Source organism: Sus scrofa, chromosome 9 (genome assembly GCF_000003025.6).
Source record: "Sus scrofa isolate TJ Tabasco breed Duroc chromosome 9, Sscrofa11.1, whole genome shotgun sequence".
In the NCBI taxonomy this organism is placed as follows: domain Eukaryota; kingdom Metazoa; phylum Chordata; class Mammalia; order Artiodactyla; family Suidae; genus Sus; species Sus scrofa.
Window position 1 is genome coordinate 25347513 of NC_010451.4, and position 22657 is coordinate 25370169.

General features: G+C 39.7%; 1 protein-coding gene across 1 annotated transcript in view; it reads left to right on the forward strand.

The window, feature by feature from the left end:
* The window catches only part of FAT3 (FAT atypical cadherin 3), a 704031-nt gene that overhangs the window by 575119 nt on the left and 106255 nt on the right, over positions 1-22657 (forward strand). Inside the window, 1 exon segment of the mRNA XM_021102333.1 lies at positions 20830-21105. Within this exon segment, the coding sequence (XP_020957992.1) occupies positions 20830-21105 (276 nt within the window).

Here is a 22657-nt window from a genome sequence, read left to right on the forward strand (position 1 = left end):
TTGCACCCACTTAAAAAAAGTACAGAAGTATAAATTAGGAGACTTCAAAGGTACTCCTTGTTCACATCCTGCTTTTGCTGATCTTATTTCAGACTAGCATACAGTTCAATTCACCTCCAGAGCCGTTTAGGAATGAGAGTATAGGGGTGAACGTGGAGGGTCCCCTTGGCCAAGGCCAAGCTCAGTAGGTGAATAAAGAGTAAATAAATAAAGAATATCTAGGAGTTCCCGTCGTGGCGCAGTGGTTAACAAATCCGACTAGGAACCATGAGGTTGCGGGTTCGGTCCCTGCCCTTGCTCAGTGGGTTAACGATCCGGCGTTGCCGTGAGCTGTGGTGTAGGTTGCAGACGCGGCTCGGATCCCACGTTGCTGTGGCTCTGGCGTAGGCCGGTGGCTACAGCTCCGATTCAACCCCTAGCCTGGGAACCTCCATATGCCGCGGGAGCGGCCCAAGAAATAGCAACAACAACAACAACAAAAAGACAAAAGACAAAAAAAAAAAAAAAAAAAAAAAAAAGAAGAATATCTAGACATTTTCCTCTCAAAAGCTTCCCAGTCACTCCAGGGCCATAACCTTCTCAAGAAGTGAGAACTGACAGTCTCCTAAGTATAAACTCATGTATCTCCATTATTACCATCTGAAAAACCACTGCTCTGTCTGTCTGCTGTATTTGGGCCTGAAGAGCCCGCCAGCCTCTGCTGTTCCAGGCCTCTGCTCCCATCTGCCACAGTTCCTCTGGCGGCGCTGACAGGAGCAATTTCTGAATTAGCCAAAGCCCTCAGGGTCGAGAACATTTTCCCCAAAGGCTATTTGGGAAAAAGGAGAGGCCTTCTGGATGTCTTTTAGAAACCACCAGAGCCCTCTCCCACCCATGAGCCGAGGCAACGTAATGATTTACCATCAAACGGAGATTCTTCCCCAAATAACTAAAACATCCCGTAGCCCCAAACACCTGTTCAGTTTTCTTTGGGGAACTTTTCTCTACTTTGTTCATTTGGAGCCATAAAACATGGTATGACACGGGCTTCAAATCAGCCATAAACAACCTGTTGAATTTCTCTTCACAAATGTCAAATAAATCAGAGCCTCGGGGACCTCTGTGTCTGCATTAAAAACCCTCCCTTCATCTTCAGTTTTGTCCTGTTCTCCCAACGCAGAGGATTCTTGTGTGCCTCAGAGCTACGATATCTGGTGATGGATAAACATCCTTTTCCTCCCCGAGATTCTCTAGCACAAGTACAGAATGTTAAAAGGTTCTGTGCATTTCTTAGAAAGACTCAGATGTACTAAAGGCAAGAACAAAGCATCCCAGCGATTACAAAAACCTCCTGGCAAGACAGACAAGAACCTCTGTAGAAAAGAGCGGTTGATTTTCTGTGGGACATTTTTGTCCTTTCTAGCATATAGCATAGCATTTGACCAAATGGGCTTTCTAGCAAGAAATCCTGGACTAATCCCAACTCTGCCACCTACCAGGTGAGCCCCCCCCCCCAGCTGGCACAGGTCACTTAATTTCCCTGAACCCTAGTCCCTTCATCTGTAAAATGGGGGTACCCATCCCTGCATCATCAGAGTTGCCCTGAGAATTACCTGAGTTTATGCATACAGAATATCAGTGTGAAGTTGCAACATAATACGTACTCAGTAAATATTAGGTACTGCTGCTGGTACTATTACTGTTGTCACTTAGCCTCTCTGAGCGTTTGTATCATGGGGACGTCCCCTCAGGTTGTTGTGAGAAATCAGTGAGTGCCTGAGACACTGCCCTGTTAAAGAGATGATCCAGGACTGCATCCCATGCCAATCGTTTCTAGAACCCTCCTAGAAATGATCTGCCTAGTCCTGGTGTGGAAAGTGTGAGATGATCCATTAATGCACGTGATGCTGATCAACCATGTGGAAATTGTCAAGGGCCCTGTAAGCACACCAGGCCCGGGATAGGTTAGTGGACTTTTCCTGGTTCCTAATGGTCCCTCCCAGGACGGCCACCTTTGATGGCTCATTGGCAGTCTTCTCTTGGCCTAAAACCAGCCAGCATTTTTGAGTGCTTTTTATGTCAAGGTTTTAAAACCTGCCTCCCAGTATCTACACATATAATAGGGAATGGTAGCAAATTATACATGACCAGCACCAGAAATAGCATTGCTCTAGACCAAAAATCAACAGCATTGAGTAGAGAGATTTAAAATTGACACCCTGATTCCAGCTATGTTCCTTTCTGTCCACCCCCCCCCCGCCCCCAACTACATCTTGCTGCCTCCAACAAGTTAATACAAATCAGAACCTGGTTGTGCAAACAAATTAAACTCTCCAAGATAGTTTGAGTCCCTGAGAGGTCCTTGAAGCTTATGAGAATGTTGATAAATATTGGCATGCACACATATTTTCTCAGAGAGTAGCTCCAGAATTTATCAAGTTTTCAAATGGGTATATGGCCTAAAAATGGTTGAAGTAAATTAAATGATCAACACTTTGATTAGTGGGAAACTCAAGTTAAAAATTTCAACATGTGGGAGTTCCCTTTGTGACTCAGCAGGTTACAAACCCGACAGGTATCCCTGAGGATGCAGGTTCGATCCCTGGCCTCGATCAACAGGTTAAAGATCCAATGTAGCCATGAGCTGCGGTGGAGGTCACAGATGCAGCTTGGATCCTGCATTGCTATGGCTGTGGTGTAGGCCGGCAGCTGCAGCTCCCATTCAACCCCTAGCCTGGGAACTTCATATGCCACAGGTGCAGCCCTAAAAAGCAAAAGGGAAAAAAAAAAAAAGTTAACATGCAACCACCCAAGCTTCCTAGGAAACATATACCTGAGGTATCTCGGTTTTCTGACACCTCTGTGCTCTGGTAACTGGCCCGACTGTTGCCATGGTGTTTCAAAGCATTGTCTGAGTTAAGAAACAGACTGAGGAGTTCGTCGTGGCGCAGTGGTAACGAATCGACTAAGAACATGAGGTGCGGTTCGGTCTGCCTTGCTCAGTGGTTAACGATCGGCGTTGCGTGAGCTGTGGTAGGTTGCAGAGCGGCTCGGATCCGCTTGCTGTTTGGCCTCTAGCTGGAAGCCCCTATGGCGGAGTAGCAACAATAAAAAAAAAAAAAAAGACAAAAGAAAGACTGAGTTTGCCCTGATGCAATAGAATATTTCAAAAAAAAAAAAAAAAATCTGTGAAAAAGGCTATCACCTCTTCCTCAGCGTTGAGGTCCCCCCGCTTTGAAGTTGTAAAAGGCCAGAGATGAGCAAGGGTGTGCGGCTCAGAGGGGAAGAATGATGAGAAGTGGGAAAGTCTGGCTGGAGGAAAGGCAAGGAATCCCAGGAGCATTGGCTGTCATAAAATGGGAAGGGGGGACACCCAAGTGAACCAGAAACGCATAAGGAGCAGGAATAATGAGATGCCACGAGGATGCGGTTAGTCTCCGAACAAAAGCACTGCAAGTCCTGTTCTTAAGGCCGGGATTGTGGTTGCTACATATCATTTCCCATCAAAAGGAACCAGGATTCCTTATAGAAATGAAATAGCTGATTCCCATGTTTGGGAGAGGAGCCTGGGCATCTTATCCTGCCAGAAAAAGCTAGTGGAATCTTATGACAAGAAACAACTTGAATTCCTCTCCACTGGTCAAAGAGGGGATCATTTGAGCATCAGAAAGAGCAACGACTATGGACTTCCCATTGTGGCTCAGCAGGTTACAAACCTGGCTGGTATCCATGAGGATGTGGGTTCGATCCCACTGGCCTCACTCGGTGGGTTAAGGATCTGGTATTGCCGTGACCTGTGGTGTATGCTGATTGGAGACACGGCTGGAATCTAGTGGCTATGGCATAGGCCAATAGCTACAGCTCCGATTCGACCTCTGGCCAGGGAATGTCCCTATGCATGGGTTTAGCCTTAAAAAAGAAAAAAGAATAATAACTATAATGGACTGAAACACAGGAAACAGATAAAACCCAAATGTTTTTATTATATTCAAAAACAAACTCATTTAACTCTCACACTCACTCTCTGAGCGAGTATTTGTGGTGGGCAGAATGTACCTCTGCCCACACCCAAGGTGTCTATGTCCTAGTCTTCAGAATTTGTACGTTTGTTATGTTACATGGCGAAAGGGGCACTGCAGATGTAAGTAAGGTTATGGATCTTAAGACGGTGAGACCACCCCAGCTTATCCAGGTGGACCCAATCTAATCATGCCAGCCCTTCAGCAGAGGGCTTTGCCCAAGTGGAGTCAGAAGAGATGCAGCAAAATGGGAAGTCAGAGATTGCAAATGTAGAAGATTTGAAATATCATCGCTAGTTTGAAGATGGAAGATGCCACATGGCAAGAGATGCAGGCAGCCTTAAGGAGCTAAGAGAAGTTCCTGCTGAGCCCAACAAGGAAACAGGGACTCAGACCTTTAGCCTCAAGAAACAGAATGCAGCCAACAACCTGAGTGACTTTGGAATGGAGTCATCCCCAGAACTTCCAGAAAGGAAGACATCCCTCCCTGCTGATCCCTTAATGTGGGGCTCGTGAGACTCTAAGCCACACTATATTCAAACTTCTATAGAACCAGGAGATAATAAATGGGTGGGGTTTTTAATTTAATCTTATTGGAGTATAGTTGACTTACAATGTTGTCTTAGTTTCAGGTGTACAGCAAAGTGAATCAGTCATATGTATAAATATATCTGTTCTTTTTTCTCATATAGGTTATTACAAACTATTGAGGACAGACTCATGGTGGCCAAGGGGGAGGGGGGAACAAGTGGGATGGACTAGGAGTTTGGGGTTAATAGATACAAACTATGACATTTAGATTGGATAGACAGTAAGGTCCCACTGTATAGCACAGGGAGTTATATCCAGTCTCCTGGGATAGACCATGATATAAAATTATATATATATATTTTAAAAGGGAGTTCCCACTGTGGTCAACCAGTTAAGAACCCAACATAGTGTCCCTGAGGATGTGAGTTTGGTCCCTGGCCTTGCGCAGTGGTCTAAGGATCCTGCATTGCCACAGGTTGCTCACAGATGTGGCTTGGATCAGGCATTGCTATTGCTGTGGCGTAGACCAGCACCTGCGGCTCTGATGCGACCCCTAGCCTGGGAACTTCCATATGCCCCGGGTGTGGCCATGAAAAGAAAAAAAAGTATATGTGTGTGTATATATAGGACTACATGTATATGTGGGATTGAGTTACTTTGCTGTATGGCAGAAATTGGCACATCATAAATCAACTATAGTATAAATAAATAAATAAATAAATAAATAAATAATGAGGGGAAAATAGATGATTAATGAGATCCCACTGTATAGCACAGAAAAATATATTCAATAGTTTGTACATGGGTGTTGTTTTAAAGTGTTAAGTCTGTGATAATTTGTTATACTAGAAACAGGAAAATAATTCCCTGGTGTCGTCCCCTTTTAAAGATAAGGAAATTAAGGCAAAGCAGGATTAAGTAACTTGAGTAGTTCAGGGTGAAGATGCAAGCAATTGGATCTCAACCACTACACTGTGCTGCCTCTCAAAAGTGAGATTAAATCTTTGCTACCTATTCTAAGGCAGGAGGAGACCCTCGCTTGGCTGTTAGTTATGATGGGGACACATTTTAGATGGCTGCCCGGTAAACATGGCACCACCTGTGGCCATTCCAATGTCTCATAGCCCGTCATACATAGTGAGAAGAGAGCGAAATACCACACCCTCCTTCCACCCGCGGAGCTTATGGACCACAGAGAGACATATTTCCAAGGATGAGAAATGAGGAATTTGAACAACTTCCCCCACCCATCTACCAAACCTATATGAGCTATTGCATTTTCATAGCAGATTTAAATCTAGAACCTGGTTTTTCAAAAGACCAGTGGATAACACCCGCTACTGGCCCAGTAACACTTAACAAGCTTCATTTCCCTGTCACCTTGGGAGTAGTGAAATCCAGTTTTATCATGACATTCATTTTTCCAGTGAGGCTAGACTGGTCAGGTGGCTGCCCTAGGTGTACCCTGGTAAGGAGGTACAAACTCACTTCTTCCTTCTCAGAATCAGATACCATCTCATCTTGCGCTTACATAGCTGTGAATACAACATATACGGCTTAGGTCATTAGGTGAGGCATTTGGTCCAGTGGAAAGAGCACTGACCCTGAATCAAGTGACCAAGTTCAAGTCTGCATTTCAACACCTGCTGCCTTTGTTACCTTTGTATGCAGAGGGTAGCTGCATCTCTGTGAGACTCAATTTCTTCTGCATAATGGGAATGAGGTCTTACATACCTCATGGGTGGCTGTAAGAATAAAATATTATGAGGTATCTTGAGACCTGTGATGTGTTGGACACATGCAGGTTTTATTATTGAAGTCTCTTCTCAACTTAAAATCAAAATAATATACCTACTAACTATAAAATATTTTGTGTGTGGCTTTTATTGTTATTCATGAAAGACAGCAGAGATATTCATGCCCAAATAATCATCTAAAAACTACATTGATTTGATTTAAGGGCTCGTCGTATGTGCTTTTACGGTTTTAATATGCTTTTCTTATTCAAGTCCTGCTTCGATTTATAAAGATATGAAAATCAGCTTGTCTTTGTATGCGCCACAGCCAAACCTGAGATTGAAAATCTCTTTCAGATAATATCCACATTTCTTAAGCCCCACAAAGGCAGTTCATTGAGGTCGGCCGCTAAGTCTTGCTGCCAACGGATCTGTGTCCTCTGGGGCTGGGAGACTGGCGACATGCATTCCCGGCTAGCCTTGCCCTTGACAGCCATGAGGAGTCCATTCGTCTTTTATCTGTCAGTGATGTGTTAGCAGTTCCTAACTGGCCTTCTTCCTTAAAAAGCAGACTTTGCCTTGAAGGTTGGGACTTGGTCTTACCCTTTCCCGCCCCCTTGCACCTGCTTGTAGGGAGGTGGAAGATAGAGACCAATAATTTCTGCTAATGCTGCTCCCCAATCCCCTGGATCAAGGGTCTCCCAAGGGACACCCTCATCAGGGGTTTCCTCTCATCTCCCTAAACATCATCTCCCTCTTCGCAGGTGAAAAAGCACTGGCCCAAAGCTTCCTTGGGTTATTTCGGTTGGGACAGGGCTGGAATAAATTCAGTTAATGGTGAAATAAAGCAGCAAGCCAACTCTACCATAAGACTTTCTGTTTAAAAAATAATAATGATAAAATCTCACTGTATGTAATAGGTCTGTGTCTGATAACTTATGAGTAAATCAGGCTTTTGAAAATGGATTCCAGTTTTAAAGGCATCAGGGAACTTTCTGTTCAGAATAATCCCGTGATTAATGTTCCTGAAGTGAGAATGGCCATGTCAGTTATCTATTTTGTTAATTAGGATTTCCGTATTCAAGGTACGCAATGTTTACATATATACTTGTTCACATGTATGTTCTGTATATTTATACTTAATGTGTATATAATATAAGTGTGTGTGGATATCATATAATGACATGACTATAGAATTTCTCTCCATAAGACATAAGTTTGAGTATGGCCTTGCCATTGAGACTTGGGCACATTCCTTAACGTCTCGTATTCTCATTTTCCCCATTGGCAAACTAGAGATACTAAAGTTTAAGAATGAACATGGGGGAGTTCCCGTCGTGGCGCAGTGGTTAACGAATCCGACTAGGAACCATGAGGTTGCTGGTTCGGTCCCTGCCCTTGCTCAGTGGGTTAACGATCCGGCGTTGCCGTGAGCTGTGGTGTAGGTTGCAGACGCGGCTCGGATCCCGCGTTGCTGTGGCTCTGGCGTAGGCCGGTGGCTACAGCTCCGATTGGACCCCTAGCCTGGGAACCTCCATATGCCGCGGGAGCGGCCCAAGAAATAGCAACAACAACAACAACAACAACAAAAAGACAAAAGATAAAAAAAAAAAAAAGAATGAACATGGGGACGTCCCTGGTGGCCCCAGTGGGTTAAGGATCCCACATTGTCACTACTGTGGCTTGGGTCACTGCCGTGGTGCAGATTCCATCCCTGGCCTGGCAGCTTCGATATGCAGTGGGTGCAGCAAAACAGAAAGAAGGAAGGAAGGAAAAAAGCAAGCGAGAAAAACAAAGTGCATATGATACAGGTTTTTATACTGTAAAAAAAGCACATGCTGACATAATTTTTCTCCTCATGCATTCAAAAGCAAAACCTGTAAACTTGGAGAGAATGCAGAGGCCCCATCCTTGAGCTCACACCCACAAAATGTTTTAAATATGGTTTTGAAATGCCAGCAGAGGCAGGACAGAATTTTCAGTAATTCAGGATTTAATTGGTTCGAATAAAAGACAGAGGACTTACCCTCTAACTCACCCCATGGACACTTCCTGCCATGAGCCTTTATAAAGCCAGGCTTGGCATCTACCCAGATTTAGCTCAGACGAGCCTGCAGAACCCGAAGTGTTTGTGGTGGGCAGCGCTGAAGGCAGCTCTGAGAGCCTTCCCACACTCAGGTTTCTTCCTGCTTTGAGTCCATTGTGCTTCTCTGGGCCTTTCAATTACCATTTCGAACACAACATCTTTGAGAGTTACTTCGCTTTGTTTGGCTGTTCAGGAGCCCACAAATGGCCCCAACTGTGGGAAATAAAAAGCAAATGAGGAAAAGGAAGTCTTTTACTGAGAAACACTTGTTCTGACTGTAGATTAGGCTCAGGACAAAGCAAGCAGAAAGAGGCAAGCTTTTCAAGAGCACATCAACTTTGAAACTTCAGGAAGGTCAGGGCAGGCTTGCTGGCCAGGAAGGCTCTTTATTCTCGTTAGTATAACTGCTCCTGTGAACACAAATATTTTAGCATCTTGACTAAGTTAACTGGAACTTTTTAAAGGAAAGAACTGACATCCAAAAGAATCTAGCACGGCTTTCCAAATACGGTGGAGATAAAACAATACCGCAAACTCTATAGCCACGCTTGTCTAAACTTTTTCTACCACAGACTACAAGCGAATCTTGTCCTCATGTCAGGCTCACTCCGTGGCAAGTCATCCTGGCACGGAGGTTATAGCACCACCCTTTTCCTCTCCAAAAAAAAAAAAAAAAAAAAGGCACCCCTCCACCAAAGTGATGCATAGTAGAATTATTTATAAGAACAACCAGGGACTAAATTTATTCCTAAAGGTAAATAATCTTCTAGAATGCAGCCAAATGCCTGCATCACTTAATGGAGAACCACCAAAGGTTTTCTTATTAGTCAGGAATAAGACAAGAATATCACTATTTCCACTACTATGTAGCATTGTGCTGTATTAGCCAATGCAGTTAGCGAAGACAAAGCAATTTGTGTGATAAGAATTGTAAATAGATAAACTGATACTATATGCATACAGCATTATTATATATTAAAAAGATCAAAGGAGTGAATGGAAAAACTGCTTGAAATGATAGGAGAAATCAGCAAAGTAACAAATTATAAATTAACACACAAAAATCTATAGCCTACATATATAGCATGCCCCCTCCAAAAAAATCAGTGAAAAGGCATGATGAAAAAGAAGACCCTGGAGTTCCCGTCATGGCTCAGTGGTTAATGAATCCGACTAGGAACCATGAGGTTATGGGTTCGATCCCTGGCCTCCCTCACTGGGTTAAGGATCCGGCGTTGCTGTGAGCTGTGGTTTGGTTGCAGATGAGGCTCGGATCCCGCATTGCTGTGGCTCTGGGGTAAGCCGGTGGCTACAGCTCCGATTAGACCCCTAGCCTGGGAATCTCCATATGCCACGGGAGCGACCTTAGAAATGGCAAAAAGACGGAAAAAAAAAAAAAAAAAACCATTTAGCATAGGACATATATAAACTTTAAAAATTGTTCAAGACCTATTTGAAGAAAACTGAAACACCCCTGAAAAAAATAGATTTGAACAAATGAAAAAAGACAAACTATGTTCTTGGAGCAGAAGACACCATCATAAAGATATCAGGTCTCAGGGAGTTCCCGCTCAGTGGGTTAAGGAGCCGATGTCTCTGTGAGGATGCAGGTTCTATCCCTGGCCTCACTCAGTGGGATAAGGATCTGGCGTTGCCTCAAGCTGATATGGATGTGGCTCCGAACCTGAGTTGTGTGGCTCTGGTGCAGGCCAGCAGCTGCGGCTCTGATTTGACCCCTAGCCTGGGAACTTCCATATGCTGCAGGTGGGGCCCTACAAAAAGGAAGAAAAAAAATCAGTTCCCAGACTTCCCCTGTGGCCTGCAAGGCATTGTCACTGCTATGGCTCTGGTTCAGTCCCTGGCCATGGAACGTCCACATTTGCATGGGTGTGCCAACCAAAAACAAACAAAAAAAAAAGAAATCAGTTCCCCCTTAAGTAGCCTATACTTTTCACATAATCCCAATTGAAAACGCTATGAGGTTTTGTCAGCTGCTATACAAGTTGATAGTAAAGTTAATTTAGAACAAGCAAAAATAGCCAGCAATATCTTGGAAAAGAACAAAGAGAAGGCCTGGGCTTTTCCAGACAATTTAATTGTAATTAAGGAAATATCAAATCACCGTGTTGTTGCCCAGGAACTAATATAGTGCTGTAGGTCAATTATACTTCAAAAGCAAACAAATAAACAAACTCATAGAAAAACAATAGGAGATTTATATTTATGGCACAAATTGGATGACGGCCATCAACAGGTAAAAAATTCCAGTTATAAGTACTAAGGATGTAAATATACAACATGGCAAATATAATTAATACTACTGTACGTTGTATGTGCAATTCGTTGAGAGTAAATCCTAAGAGTTCTCATCACAAAGAACAATGTTTTCTTTCCTTTTCTTTTTTTTTTTTTTTTTCTGTCTTTTTGCCATTTTATCTTGGGCTGCTTCCACGGCATATGGAGTTTCCCAGGCTAGGGGTCAAATCGGAGCTGTAGCCGCCGGCCTACACCAGAGCCATAGCAACGTGGGATCCGAGCCGCATCTGCGAGCTACACCACAGCTCAGGGCAACGCTGGATCCTTAACCAGCTGAGCAAGGCCAGGGATCGAACCCGCAACCTCATGGTTTCTAGTCGGATTCGTTAACCACTGAGCCGTGCCGGGAACTCCTGTTTTCTTTGCTTTAATTTTGTGTCTCTATGAGATGATAGGTGTCTAATCATTCATGGAGTATGGAGTAAAATCATTGTGCTGTACACCTTAAACTTCTACAGTGCTTTAGGCCAGTTATGTCTCAAGAAAACCAGAAGGAAAAATATAGCATAAAGCCTCTATAATTAAAGCATTTTGATGTTGATGCATGCAAAGACAGATAAACCAATGGAACAAAATAGCTAAGCCAGAAATACACTATTTGCATATGTCAATTCAGTATACAGTAAAAGTGGCTTCTCAAATCAGTGGGGCAGTGGTGGTCTTTGAAAAAGTAGCCCTGAATAAATGGAAAGCCATGTGGAAAAAAAAAATCTGGGCCCGTTCCTCCCATAATATACTAGGAAAAATCCCAAAGAGATTAGAAATGTAAATGTAAGAAAAAGAAACATTTAAATTCTATTTTTTAAAATCAAGTGTGATCACCTATAACCCAGAAATGTAGAAGATATTCAAAACTATGTCTTCACATCCAGAAACAATGAGGGAAAGACTGAAGTATTCAACTACATGAAAATAAAAATGAAAACTTTGCTTGCAAAATAAAGATAAATGACAAAATTGCAAATACTGGCATTTTATGTCACCATGCTTCCATAAGAAAGGGGAAAAAAAGGCCATCTGACCTAGAAGAATGAGCTGATATAGTTTTAACAGAAAAAGAAATACAAGTGGCCCTTAAATATGTGAAAAATGCTCAACTTCACTCATAATAAGAAAAAGGAAAATTAAAAATGTACTGAGATGCCATTTCTCATCTATCAGATTGTCCCCAAAGCCGGACGTTTTACTGCATACCCTGTTGGCAAGGCTGTGGAAAGATGGTCATTCTTATATATTGCTATAGAAATGTGAAGTGACAAAACTTATGGGTAGGGGCAGAGGGAAGGATCTAACAAACCTTTATAAGCACTTCTTTGATCCAGCAATCCCAATTCTAGGGACCCAAATATATTTTAGTAAAAATATGAAAAGACACAGGCACGAGGCACTTCATTGCACATGCATTCTAAAAGCAAAAATAGGAAACGTCTCAAACAAACATGAATAGAGGATTAACTATGATACATCCACCTGCAGAACAGTATTTCTGAACTGCTATAAAGTGGCCTTCATGATATGGGGCTCTCCTGTGCCTTGTAGGATGTATGGTAGCTTCTCTGCCCTCTACCCGCTAGGTTCTAAGGAAACCCCTCCCCCGAGCTGTGACAAGAAAAAAATATCTCCAGACACTGTGAAATGTCCCTAGCAGACAAAGTTATCTTCATTTGAGAACTAATGATATTATGTTAAGGGAAATAACCTCTGAGGGGAAGTGTATGCAATACATTTATATAAATAAAATGGATGAATAAAACATGACATTAAGGGGAAAGAATGGTTAGCATAGGAGAAGGAGGGAATCCATGATAGGGAAAGGTAGAGAAGCTCAGCTTGACTATAACTTTTTTGTAAATTTAGCATTGATGCTTTTCCATATAATATAAAACAAAGGAAAAAGTTTTTTAGAAAAGCAAGTCTAAAATCCCAAAGTAAATGGGAGCAAATGAACTTACATGTGTATCCAGTGGAGCATATTGCACAGGAAAAGAACTATTCTAAGTGACTTTGCACGTGCTAATTTGACTATATATCCCTGGTGAAATGAATCCTAAGGACATAAAGAACTTCAAAATAATATAAAATTATTTTGAATGACCATAATTGTAATGTAATTTAAATAACAGTGAGGGTGTTATTCGGAGACTATGTGTGCACGTATTTCAGATGAAGTGGTGAAGAATTATGATGTCGTTGAGCATGAGAAATTCCATCGTGGGAGAAAGAACATACGCACGTAGAAAGAAGGCGATTTAAAAAAAAAAAAAACTTGACAGGCACCTTAATTTGTTTTTTGTTTTCTTTTTTATTGAAGTGTAATTGACTTAACAATATTGTATTAGCTTTAAGTGCACAACATAGTGCCTCAATATTTTTTGTTTGTTTGTTTTAAATTGAGATAACTGATTTATTTATTTATTTATTTATTTTATTTTCCCACTGTACAGCAAGGGGGTCAGGTTATCCTTACATGTATACGTTACAACGGGATCACCATGAATTTGTCACCATACAAAATTAATATAATATTATCAACCATGTTCCCTTTGCTGTATATTATATTCTGGTGACATTTATTTTGTAACTAGAAGTTTGTAAATCTTAATCCCCTTAACCTATTTCATTTATCTTCTCACTTCTCTCCCTTCTGACAACCACAGTTTGTTCTCTGTATCTATGAGTCTGTTTTGTTACATTTGTTTTGTTTTTTAGATTACATACATAAGTGAAATCATATGGTATTTGTCTTTCTCTGACTTATTTCAGTTAGCATCATAATACCCTCTATTCCATCTATATTGTCACAAATGGCAAGATTTCGTCATTTTTCATAGTTGGGTAATATTTCATTGCATACATATACCGTACCTTCTTCATCCATTCATCTGTTGATGGATACTTAGGTTGCGTCCATGTCTTGGCTATAATAATGCTGCAGTGAACATAAGGGTACCTATACCTTTTCAAATTAGTGTTTTTCTTTTCTTAGGAGAAATATCCAGAAATGGAATTACTGGATCATATGGTAGTTCTATTTTTAATTTTTTAGGTACCTCCATCCTGTTTTCCATAGCAGCTGCAACAACTTATATTCCCACTAATAGTAAACAAAGTTTCCCTTTATCAACATCCTCACCAACTTTTATTATTCGTGGTCTTTTTGATAATACCCATTCTGACAGATGTAAGGTGATATCTCATTGTGGTATTGATTTGCATTTCCCTGATAATTAGTCGCATTGAACATTTTTTCATGTGTCTGTTGGCCATCTATATGTCTTCTTTGGAAAAATGTTTTTTCAGGTCCTCTGCCTGTTTTTTAAATTTTTTTTTTTTGATGTTGAGTTGTGTAAGTTCTTTGTATATTTTTTGTATTAACCCCCTTTCAGATATATCATTTGCAAATATCTTCTCCCATTCAGCAAGTTGCCTTTTTGTTTTGTTGATAGCTTCCTTCACTGTACAAATGTTTTTTACTTTGATGTAGTCCCACTTGTTTCTGCTTTGGGCTTTTTTTCTTTTTGCTTTCGTTCCCCTAGTCTGAGGAGATATGTGCAAAAAAATATATTGCTAAAACTAATGTCAAGGAATATTATGCCTATGAATTTATTTATTTATAATTCTTAAGAGTTTTGTGATTTCAGGTCTTTAATCTATTTCAAGTTTATTTTTGTATATGGTATAAGAAAGTAGTTCCGTTTAATTCTTTTGCACAACTGTCCAGTTTTCCAACATCATTTATTGAAGAGTCTGACTTTTTCCCATTGTATATTCTAACCTCTTTTGTCATAGATTAATGGACCATATAAGTTTAAGTTTATTTCTGGGCTCTCTTACTGTTCCATTGATCTATGTCTCTGTTTTTGTGCCAGTACCTTACTTCATTGATTTATATAGTTTTGTAGATAGTTTGCCATCAGGGAGCATGATACCTCCAGCTTTGTTCTTCTTTCTCAAAACTGTTTTGGCTATCCAAGGTCTTTTGTGTTTCCATACAAAGTTTAGAAATATTTGTTCTATTTCTGTGAAAAATGCCATTTTCAAATATAGAGATTGCATTGAATTATAGATTGCCTTGGGTAGTATGGTCATTTTAACAATATTAATTCTTTCAATCCAAGAACATGGTGTATCTTTCCATCTGTTTGTGTTGTCTTCAATTTCTTTCATAAGTGTTTCTTTAGTTTTCTGAGTACAAGTCTTTTACCCCTTTGGTTAGATTTATTCCTAGGTATTTTGTTCTTTTTTGATACAGTTGTAAATGGGATATTTTAAATTTATCTTTCCGATAGTTCATTTTTTGTGTATAGAATACAGCACATTTCTGAATATTAATTTTGCATCCTGCAACTTTATGAATTTATTTATCGATTCCAAAAATTTTTTGGTGGTGGTGTTAGTACTTTGTATATATAGTATCATGTCATCTGCAAGCAGTGACAGTTGTACTTCTTTGCCAATTTGAATTTTTTTTTATTTCTTGTCTGATTTCTGTGGCTAGGATTTCCAAAACTATGTTGTGTAAAGTGGTGAGGGTGGGCATTCTTGTCTTGTTACTCATCTTAGAGGAAACATTTTCAGTTTTTCATCTTTGAGTATAATGTGGGCTATAGGTTTTTCATATATGGCCTTTATAACATTGAAGTGTATTCTCTTCATACATACTCTCCATGTTGAGCATTTTTATCATAAATGGATGTTGGCTTTTGCCAGAAGCCTTTTGTATATCTACTGAGATGATCATTTGATTTTTGTTCTTCAGTTTGTTAACATAGTACATCACATTGACTGATTTGCAGATATTGCACCATCCACCCTTCCATCCCTGGGATAAATCCCACTTGATCATGGTGTATAATCATTTTAATGTATTGTCTAATTCAGTTTGCCAATGTTTCACTGAGGGCATTTTGCAACTCTGTTCACCAGTACTATTTGCCTATAATTTTCTTTTAGGGGTTGTCTTTGTCTGGTTTGGGTATCTGGGTTCTGTACCTTGTAGAATGAGTTCAATAGCATTCCTTCCTCTTCAGCTTTTTGTAATATTTTGAGAAGCATAAATGTTTACTCTTCTTTAAATGTTTTATAGAATTCACCTGTGAAGACATCCAGTCCTGGACTTTTGTGTGTTGGAAGTTTTTCTGATTAGCGATTCAATTTCTTTACTGGTAATTTGTCTGTTCATATTCTCTATCTTTCTGATACAGTCTTGGGAGACTCTAAGTTTCTAGGAATTTATTTCCTCAAGGTTGTCCACTTTTTTGATGTAAAATTTGTTATAGTAATCTCTTATTATCCTTTCTATTTTTGTGGTGTCAGTTGTAACATCTCTTCTTTCATTTTTAATTTTTATTTGGGCCCTCTCTCTTTTTTTCTTGATGAGTCTAGCTAAAGGCTTTTTGTGTTTCATGAGATAGGCTTACATCACTACATACACCCCTCTTAAAATTGCTTTGGCTGTGTCTCACAGATTTTGGATCATTATATTTCCATTTTTGTCTCCAGGTATTTTTTTTATTGGTCTTTGATTTCTTCAGAGACCCATTGGTTATTTAGTAGCATATCATTTAGTCTCTATGTGTTTGTGTTTTTCATGGTTTTTTTTTTCTTGTGATTGATTTATAGTCTCATTGTGTAGTGGTTGGAAAAGATGCTTGATATAATTTCAGTATTCTTAAGTTTACTTAGACTTGTTTTGTTGCCTAGCATGTGATCTCTCCTGGAGAATGTTCCATGTACAGTGTATTCTGCTGCTTTTGAATGGAATATTTTCTATATATAAATTAAGTCTATCTGGTTAATGTGTCATTTAAGGCCTTTGTTTCCTTATTAATTTTCTGTTTGAATGATCTGTCCATTGATGTAAGTGGAGAGTTAAAGTCCCTTACTATTATTGTATTACTGTCATTTTCTCCTTTTATGTTTGCTAATACTTGCTATGTGTATTCAGTTGCTCCTACATTGGTGAAATATATATTTACAATTGTTATATCTTCTTGTTGGATTGGCCCCTTTAACATTATGTAATGTCCTTCTTTGTCTTCTGTTAGAGTCTTTTAAAGTCTATTTTATCTAATTTGCTATTCCAGCTTTCCTTTGATTTCCATTTCCATTGAATGCTTTTTTCTATCCTCTCACTTTCAGTCTGTGTGTGTCTCTAGATCTGAAGTGAGTTGCTTATAGATAGCATATATACGTGTATATAGATAGCATATATATGTATAGCACATATATAGCATATGTATATACACATAGTATATACATAGCATGTATATATATGTGTGTGTGTATCTTGTTTTCTTTTTCATCCATTCAGCCACTCTATGTCTTTTTTGGGGTGCATTTAATCCATTTTCATTTAAAGTAATTATTGCCATTTTATTGTTTCTGGTTGTATTCATACTTCTCTTTTTTTCTCCTTTTCTTCTCTTGTAGTCTTTCTTTGTGACTTACTGTCTTTAGCATTTCTTTGGATTTCTTTCTCTTTATTTTTGTGTATCTATTTTAGGTTTTGGATTTGTGGTTGCCATGAGATTCATATATAGCATCTTATATATATAGGTATCTATTTTAAATTGATGGGTATCTCTTTTAAGTTGATAATTTCTTAAGTGAAACACATTCTAACAGCCCTATGTTTTTATTCCCTTCCTCCCATGTCTTTAACAACATATTTTACATCTTATTATTCTGCACATTTCTTATCTACTTATTTAAGATATAGATGATTTTACTGCTTTGGTCTTTTCACCTACCTTTTAGCTTTATAAGTATTTGATCCACTACCCTTACTACATTTTTGTCCCTGTGGCATGTGGAAGTTCCCAGGCCAGGGATCAAACCCATACCACAGCAGCGACCAAGGTCATTGCAGTGATAATGCCAAATTATTAACTTGCTGAGCCACAAATGACACCCTCCCTTGATAATTTTTTTAAATTTCTATTTGTGTCTTTTTCTTTTCCACTTAGAGAAATCCCTTTAATATTTCTTGCAAGATTGGTGTAGTTGTGATGAACTCTCTTAGCTTATTCTTGTCTGTAGAACTCTTTATCTCTCCTTCAATTCTGAATGATATCCTTACCAGATAGATTATTTGTGATCATATATTTTTTTTTACCTTTCAGGGCTTGAATATGTCATGCCATTCCCTTGTGGCCTGCAGATTTTCTGCTGAAAAGTCAGCTGATAGTCTCATGGGAGTTCTCTTGTTTATAGCTAGTTGCTTTTCTCTTGCTACTTTTAAGATTCTCTCTTATCTTTAATTTTTGACATTTTAATTGCAATATGTGCTGGTGGGAACACTCTGTACTTCCCGGACTCAGATATCTATTTCCTTTCCTAGATTACAGAAATCTTCAGTTCATATGTCTTCAAATATGCTCTCTGCCCCTTTCTATCTCTGTTCTCCTTCTGTGACCTCTATAGTTTGAATATTAGTATGCTTGATGTTGTCCCAAATGTCTCTTAGATTATCCTCATTTTTAAAAATTATTTCTTTTTCTTTTCAACTTGGGTGATTTCCACTACTCTCTTCCAGTTCACAGTTCCTTTCCTCTCTATCATTTAATCTACTATTGATTCATTCTAGAATTTTTTTTTTACTTCAGTTATTATATTCCTCAGCTCTTTTGGTTCTTGGTATTTTCTAACTCTGTTAAACTTCTCACTGTGTTCATCAATTTTTTCCCCAATTCATTGAATACCTTTATGATCATCACCTTACATTCTATCAGTGTAAATTGTATTGCTTAGTTCTTCTTCTGCATTTTTATCATGTTCCTTCATTTGGTGTATATTCCTGTGTCTCTGCATTTTATCTTGCTCTCTCAGTTTGTTTTATGTATTCAGTAATTCAGTCATGTTTTCTGATATGGGAGAAGTGGCCTTGTGTAAGAGATGCCCTGTGGGACCAGCATCACACTCCCCTCCAGTCACCAGGACTGTTTTTTATTGGTGCCTCCTATGTGGGATGCATGAGCCTATCTATTTTGGCAAGGCTGACTACTGTGGATGTGCTGGTAGGCAGACTAGCCTTTAGCCCAGTTGGTCTCCAGGCCCTGCTTGATGCAGTAGCTTTTGGCCCACTGGTGAGGGGGGTCGGGTCCCAGTACAGCTGTCCATATGGCCAAGGAGGGTCCCAGGGATGAGGCCAGCCCACTTATGGAAGGAATTGTTGATAACTTGATTTTGTAAATTCATGAAATAAAGTTATTAAAGACAAAACACTTTCCTGACTTTGTCCACTGAAAAAAAATAGCAGAGCTAGCAGCAGTAAGCATTCCTAGCACGAGACTGTGGCCTCTAAATGCCCCTGGTAACTAAAAAGAAACCAAATCTTTTTGGAGAAATGGACAACTCAAGCCTGGAGCAGCAGAAAAATAAATTAGATGACCTTGAAAAAATTACCAGTAGCTATTACTGGAAAGCAAGGAAACTATCAAAGTTTACTCAGATTGTGTCAAAACATAACAAGAACCAATCTGAAGATGCTCCTCATGGCCAAGGAAGGACCGTTTGTGCATCAATAAGTACAGTAACTACAATGGACAGAAACACATCAGATGTGATTAAATTCATGAGCTTATAATGACACTTGAAGAAAATTACCTCATTAATGCTTTAGGAGGAGCTGGAGAACCAACTCATTATTTTGAAATGATAAAGGAAAAGAGTTATCCTTCCTTTTCTACATGACGTATACTTCAGAGTAACAAATATTTGAAGAAAAGTTTCTCTTAAGAACTAGTCTAGCTAAAAAATGAAGAAGAAATCATAGCATTAAAACATTGCCATTTTGCATTTTTAATGAATGAGTGCTATATCTATGTCGTGATCATCAGTGGCTGCTAACATCACAGAACAAGATAGAGAACCAGATACTGTATATCTCCAGATGGAAATACACTAGATCACCCATGAAGGATTTTTTTCTTTAAAAAAAAAAAAAAAGGAAGAAGAAGGAAATTGAACATGAATTTTATTGTCTCCTACATAAAACTACCAATGTATAAGATACACAGGGAACTGAGGAACATGAAGAACAAAACCATAGGAATATAGTGAGCAAAATTCAGACTGTGGGAACTAAAGAAGAAGTGGCTCAGGTTTTTGAATGCCGACAATAGCAACATAAAAATTGCAAGGAAATAGATAGAGGGAGAAGCTATACATTGAAAGATAAAGGAAATGCCAACCAAATGTAGTATTTGTACTTTATGTGCATGTTCTGGTTAAAAGAAACTGTGAAAATATACATGTATATGTACCCAAACATACATAGCACATTTAAAGAAATTATAGAAGTATGCACACCAACCAAATATTTAATGACATTTTTGGAATTGCTGTTTACTTTGTTTAGATGCAACAGTGATTTTGTGTGTGTGTGTGTGTGTGTGTGTGTGTTATAGGTATGTTTATTTTAAGATTTACTTCCTTTTAGAGATGTACACTGAGATCATATGATAACTGGGATTTGCTTCAGAATAATATGGGAGAGCAGGTCAGGGTGAATGGGCATAGAAATGAAACAAGATGGATCCTGTATTGATCACTGTCAAAGCTGAGTGATGAATACATCTCTCAAGGGTTACTAATCTATTGGTTTTGTATCTGCCTGAAAATTTTTGAAACAGAATGCTTTATAAAAAGAGACAACTTGGGAACTTCATATCATTAGTCCCATGTTCTTTGCTAGATACCTCCCACCAGAAAGAGGGCCACCTCTGTATTCACGCCTCCCTTTCCTCTGCCTCTTCTTTATTACTCATCTTTTCATTGCTTCCACCTTAAGCCCACTATAAAGAGCACACAACGAGAATGTAACATAATAGGAACTTAACCAACCAAGGTCACCTTGTGATCTCTTACATCGTGCCTCAAATAACCTCATGGAATTACCACCCCCAGGGGCTGTCTTTTCTGTTCAATTAATAGTGAGACTATTGATCACCTGAGAGTTTATGTTCCTGCTAATGGGAACCACTGGTTTATTGTCAACCTCTAATTACAGAGCGCTTTCATAAGAATATTCCTACATATGAAAGAAACTGCTAGAAGCTGGGATCCAAGGTCATAGAGGGAAGAGAGCAGGAGGGGACCTCTTTTATTAGCAATGAGTAAACTGTCACTCATCATCACTCTTGTCTTCTTTTAACTATAGGTGTTTATCAAAGTGCTAGATAATAATGATAATGGCCCAGAATTCTCTCAGCCAAATTACGATGTCACAATTTCCGAGGATGTGCTTCCAGATACGGAGATATTGCAGATTGAAGCCACAGACAGAGATGAGAAGCACAAGCTAAGCTATACCATCCACAGCAGCATTGATTCCATCAGCATGAGAAAATTCCGGATCGACCCCAGCACTGGCGTGCTCTACACGGCCGAGAGGCTGGACCACGAGGCCCAGGACAAGCACATCCTCAACGTAATGGTAGGAACAGCCTGCCTAACACGCTTTCCCAGCAGAATCACTGACCATCCAAGGCACACACCTTAGCCTTCAGATGTATATAGGCCCTTACCTGTTGTGAGTAGTAGTAATAAGCTTGTTCTTTTTAGAGCAGGCTTGCATGCATTCTTGCCTGTTTAATTCAGGGAGGAGTTACTACGGTCAGATAGTGACTCCTTATTTTTACCAAGCTGAAATATTAGGTGAGCTCTACAGACAGTGGCCACTCAGTAAAGACTGCTGACAGCCTGACTGGAAGGGAGAGCTACAGGCTGTGTATCTGTAAATCTCCCAGTCTGGGGTATTGATTTGTATCCAGAAGGTTCTATGGAAAAGTTTAAAACAAGATTCTTGAGAAGTTACTCAGAAGGGTAATTATGTATTCAGCTTGTGCACTGCTCAGTCCTTGGAAGCACTTGGAGAATTGATTGATTACTTATGGCCCTGACATTGGACCTAGTGGTAAATACTGGCCCACAAAAGAGATCACAAAACTCATTGAGGCCTGCAGAGAATAAGTCTGAATTTGGGTTCATAGAGTCTCTGAATTGAGTAAAAGTTGCTTTCATTTTAAAGTGAAATCTGTCTAGGTTACATAATGGGGAAGTAAAGGTTAATAGGAAAAATCCTTGATGAGTTTATGACCTAAAACCTCTCCCTCTAACTACCCAAGAGCCCCGTGAGCAATGGCACAGGCACTGCCTAACAGAGCCCCCCCGAGTTCCTTAAGACCAGGTAGGAAAACAGAGACTTACTTAATCTTTGCACCGATTGGCTTTAAAATACACTAAGATGCTCCCAATTCTCACGCAGCTGAAAGTCCTGTTCCACTAAGTGCTACTACCTCTTTCTTTCCAAGTCTGGAAACCTCTCTAGGCCAGAGGAAACTTGAGTGCCATGCCTTTGGCTTTGGCTTCCAGATGAGACTCCAAGGAACAGAATGGGGACTCATAGGGTTCATCAGATCCATCCCTCTAGCCATTCATTCATTCATTCAACAGGTATTTCTCAAGCACCTTCTGTGTTCTAAGCTCTGTTCTAGGCACTGAGGATATAAAAGAGACAAAGTCCCTGCACCCTTGGACATGCAATTGGAATGGATCTAGGTTTCAATAATCCCAAAATACAGAGTCCAGCTTGCTCCCTGGTGGGGGGCGGGGGCAGGCTGGTCTATAGACAGGGAAACTCAGCACACTCACTGGGTTCATTTGCACAGATTTCTTTGGGAGCCGAAATCTCCTGCCAATGACTATCCCCATTCTCATGATTCTTCAAGTCATTCCTGTGCATTCTTTCCTTAGAAAATTCAGAATTCAGTGTGGCTTCCCTGTATCATTTATCATTTATGTAATTGAATATTTAAGCGAACAATTCCTTTATGCTGCCTTTCTCCAAGCTAAGCCTTGTTGGTCATTTTGCTCAATTTCTTCTAGGTACTATTTCTGAAAAGCCCTTTCCGTTTGACAGATTTTCTTGGTTTATTTTCTAATTTCTTGACATCTCTCTGAAGTTAGGGAATCCAAAATTGAACAAG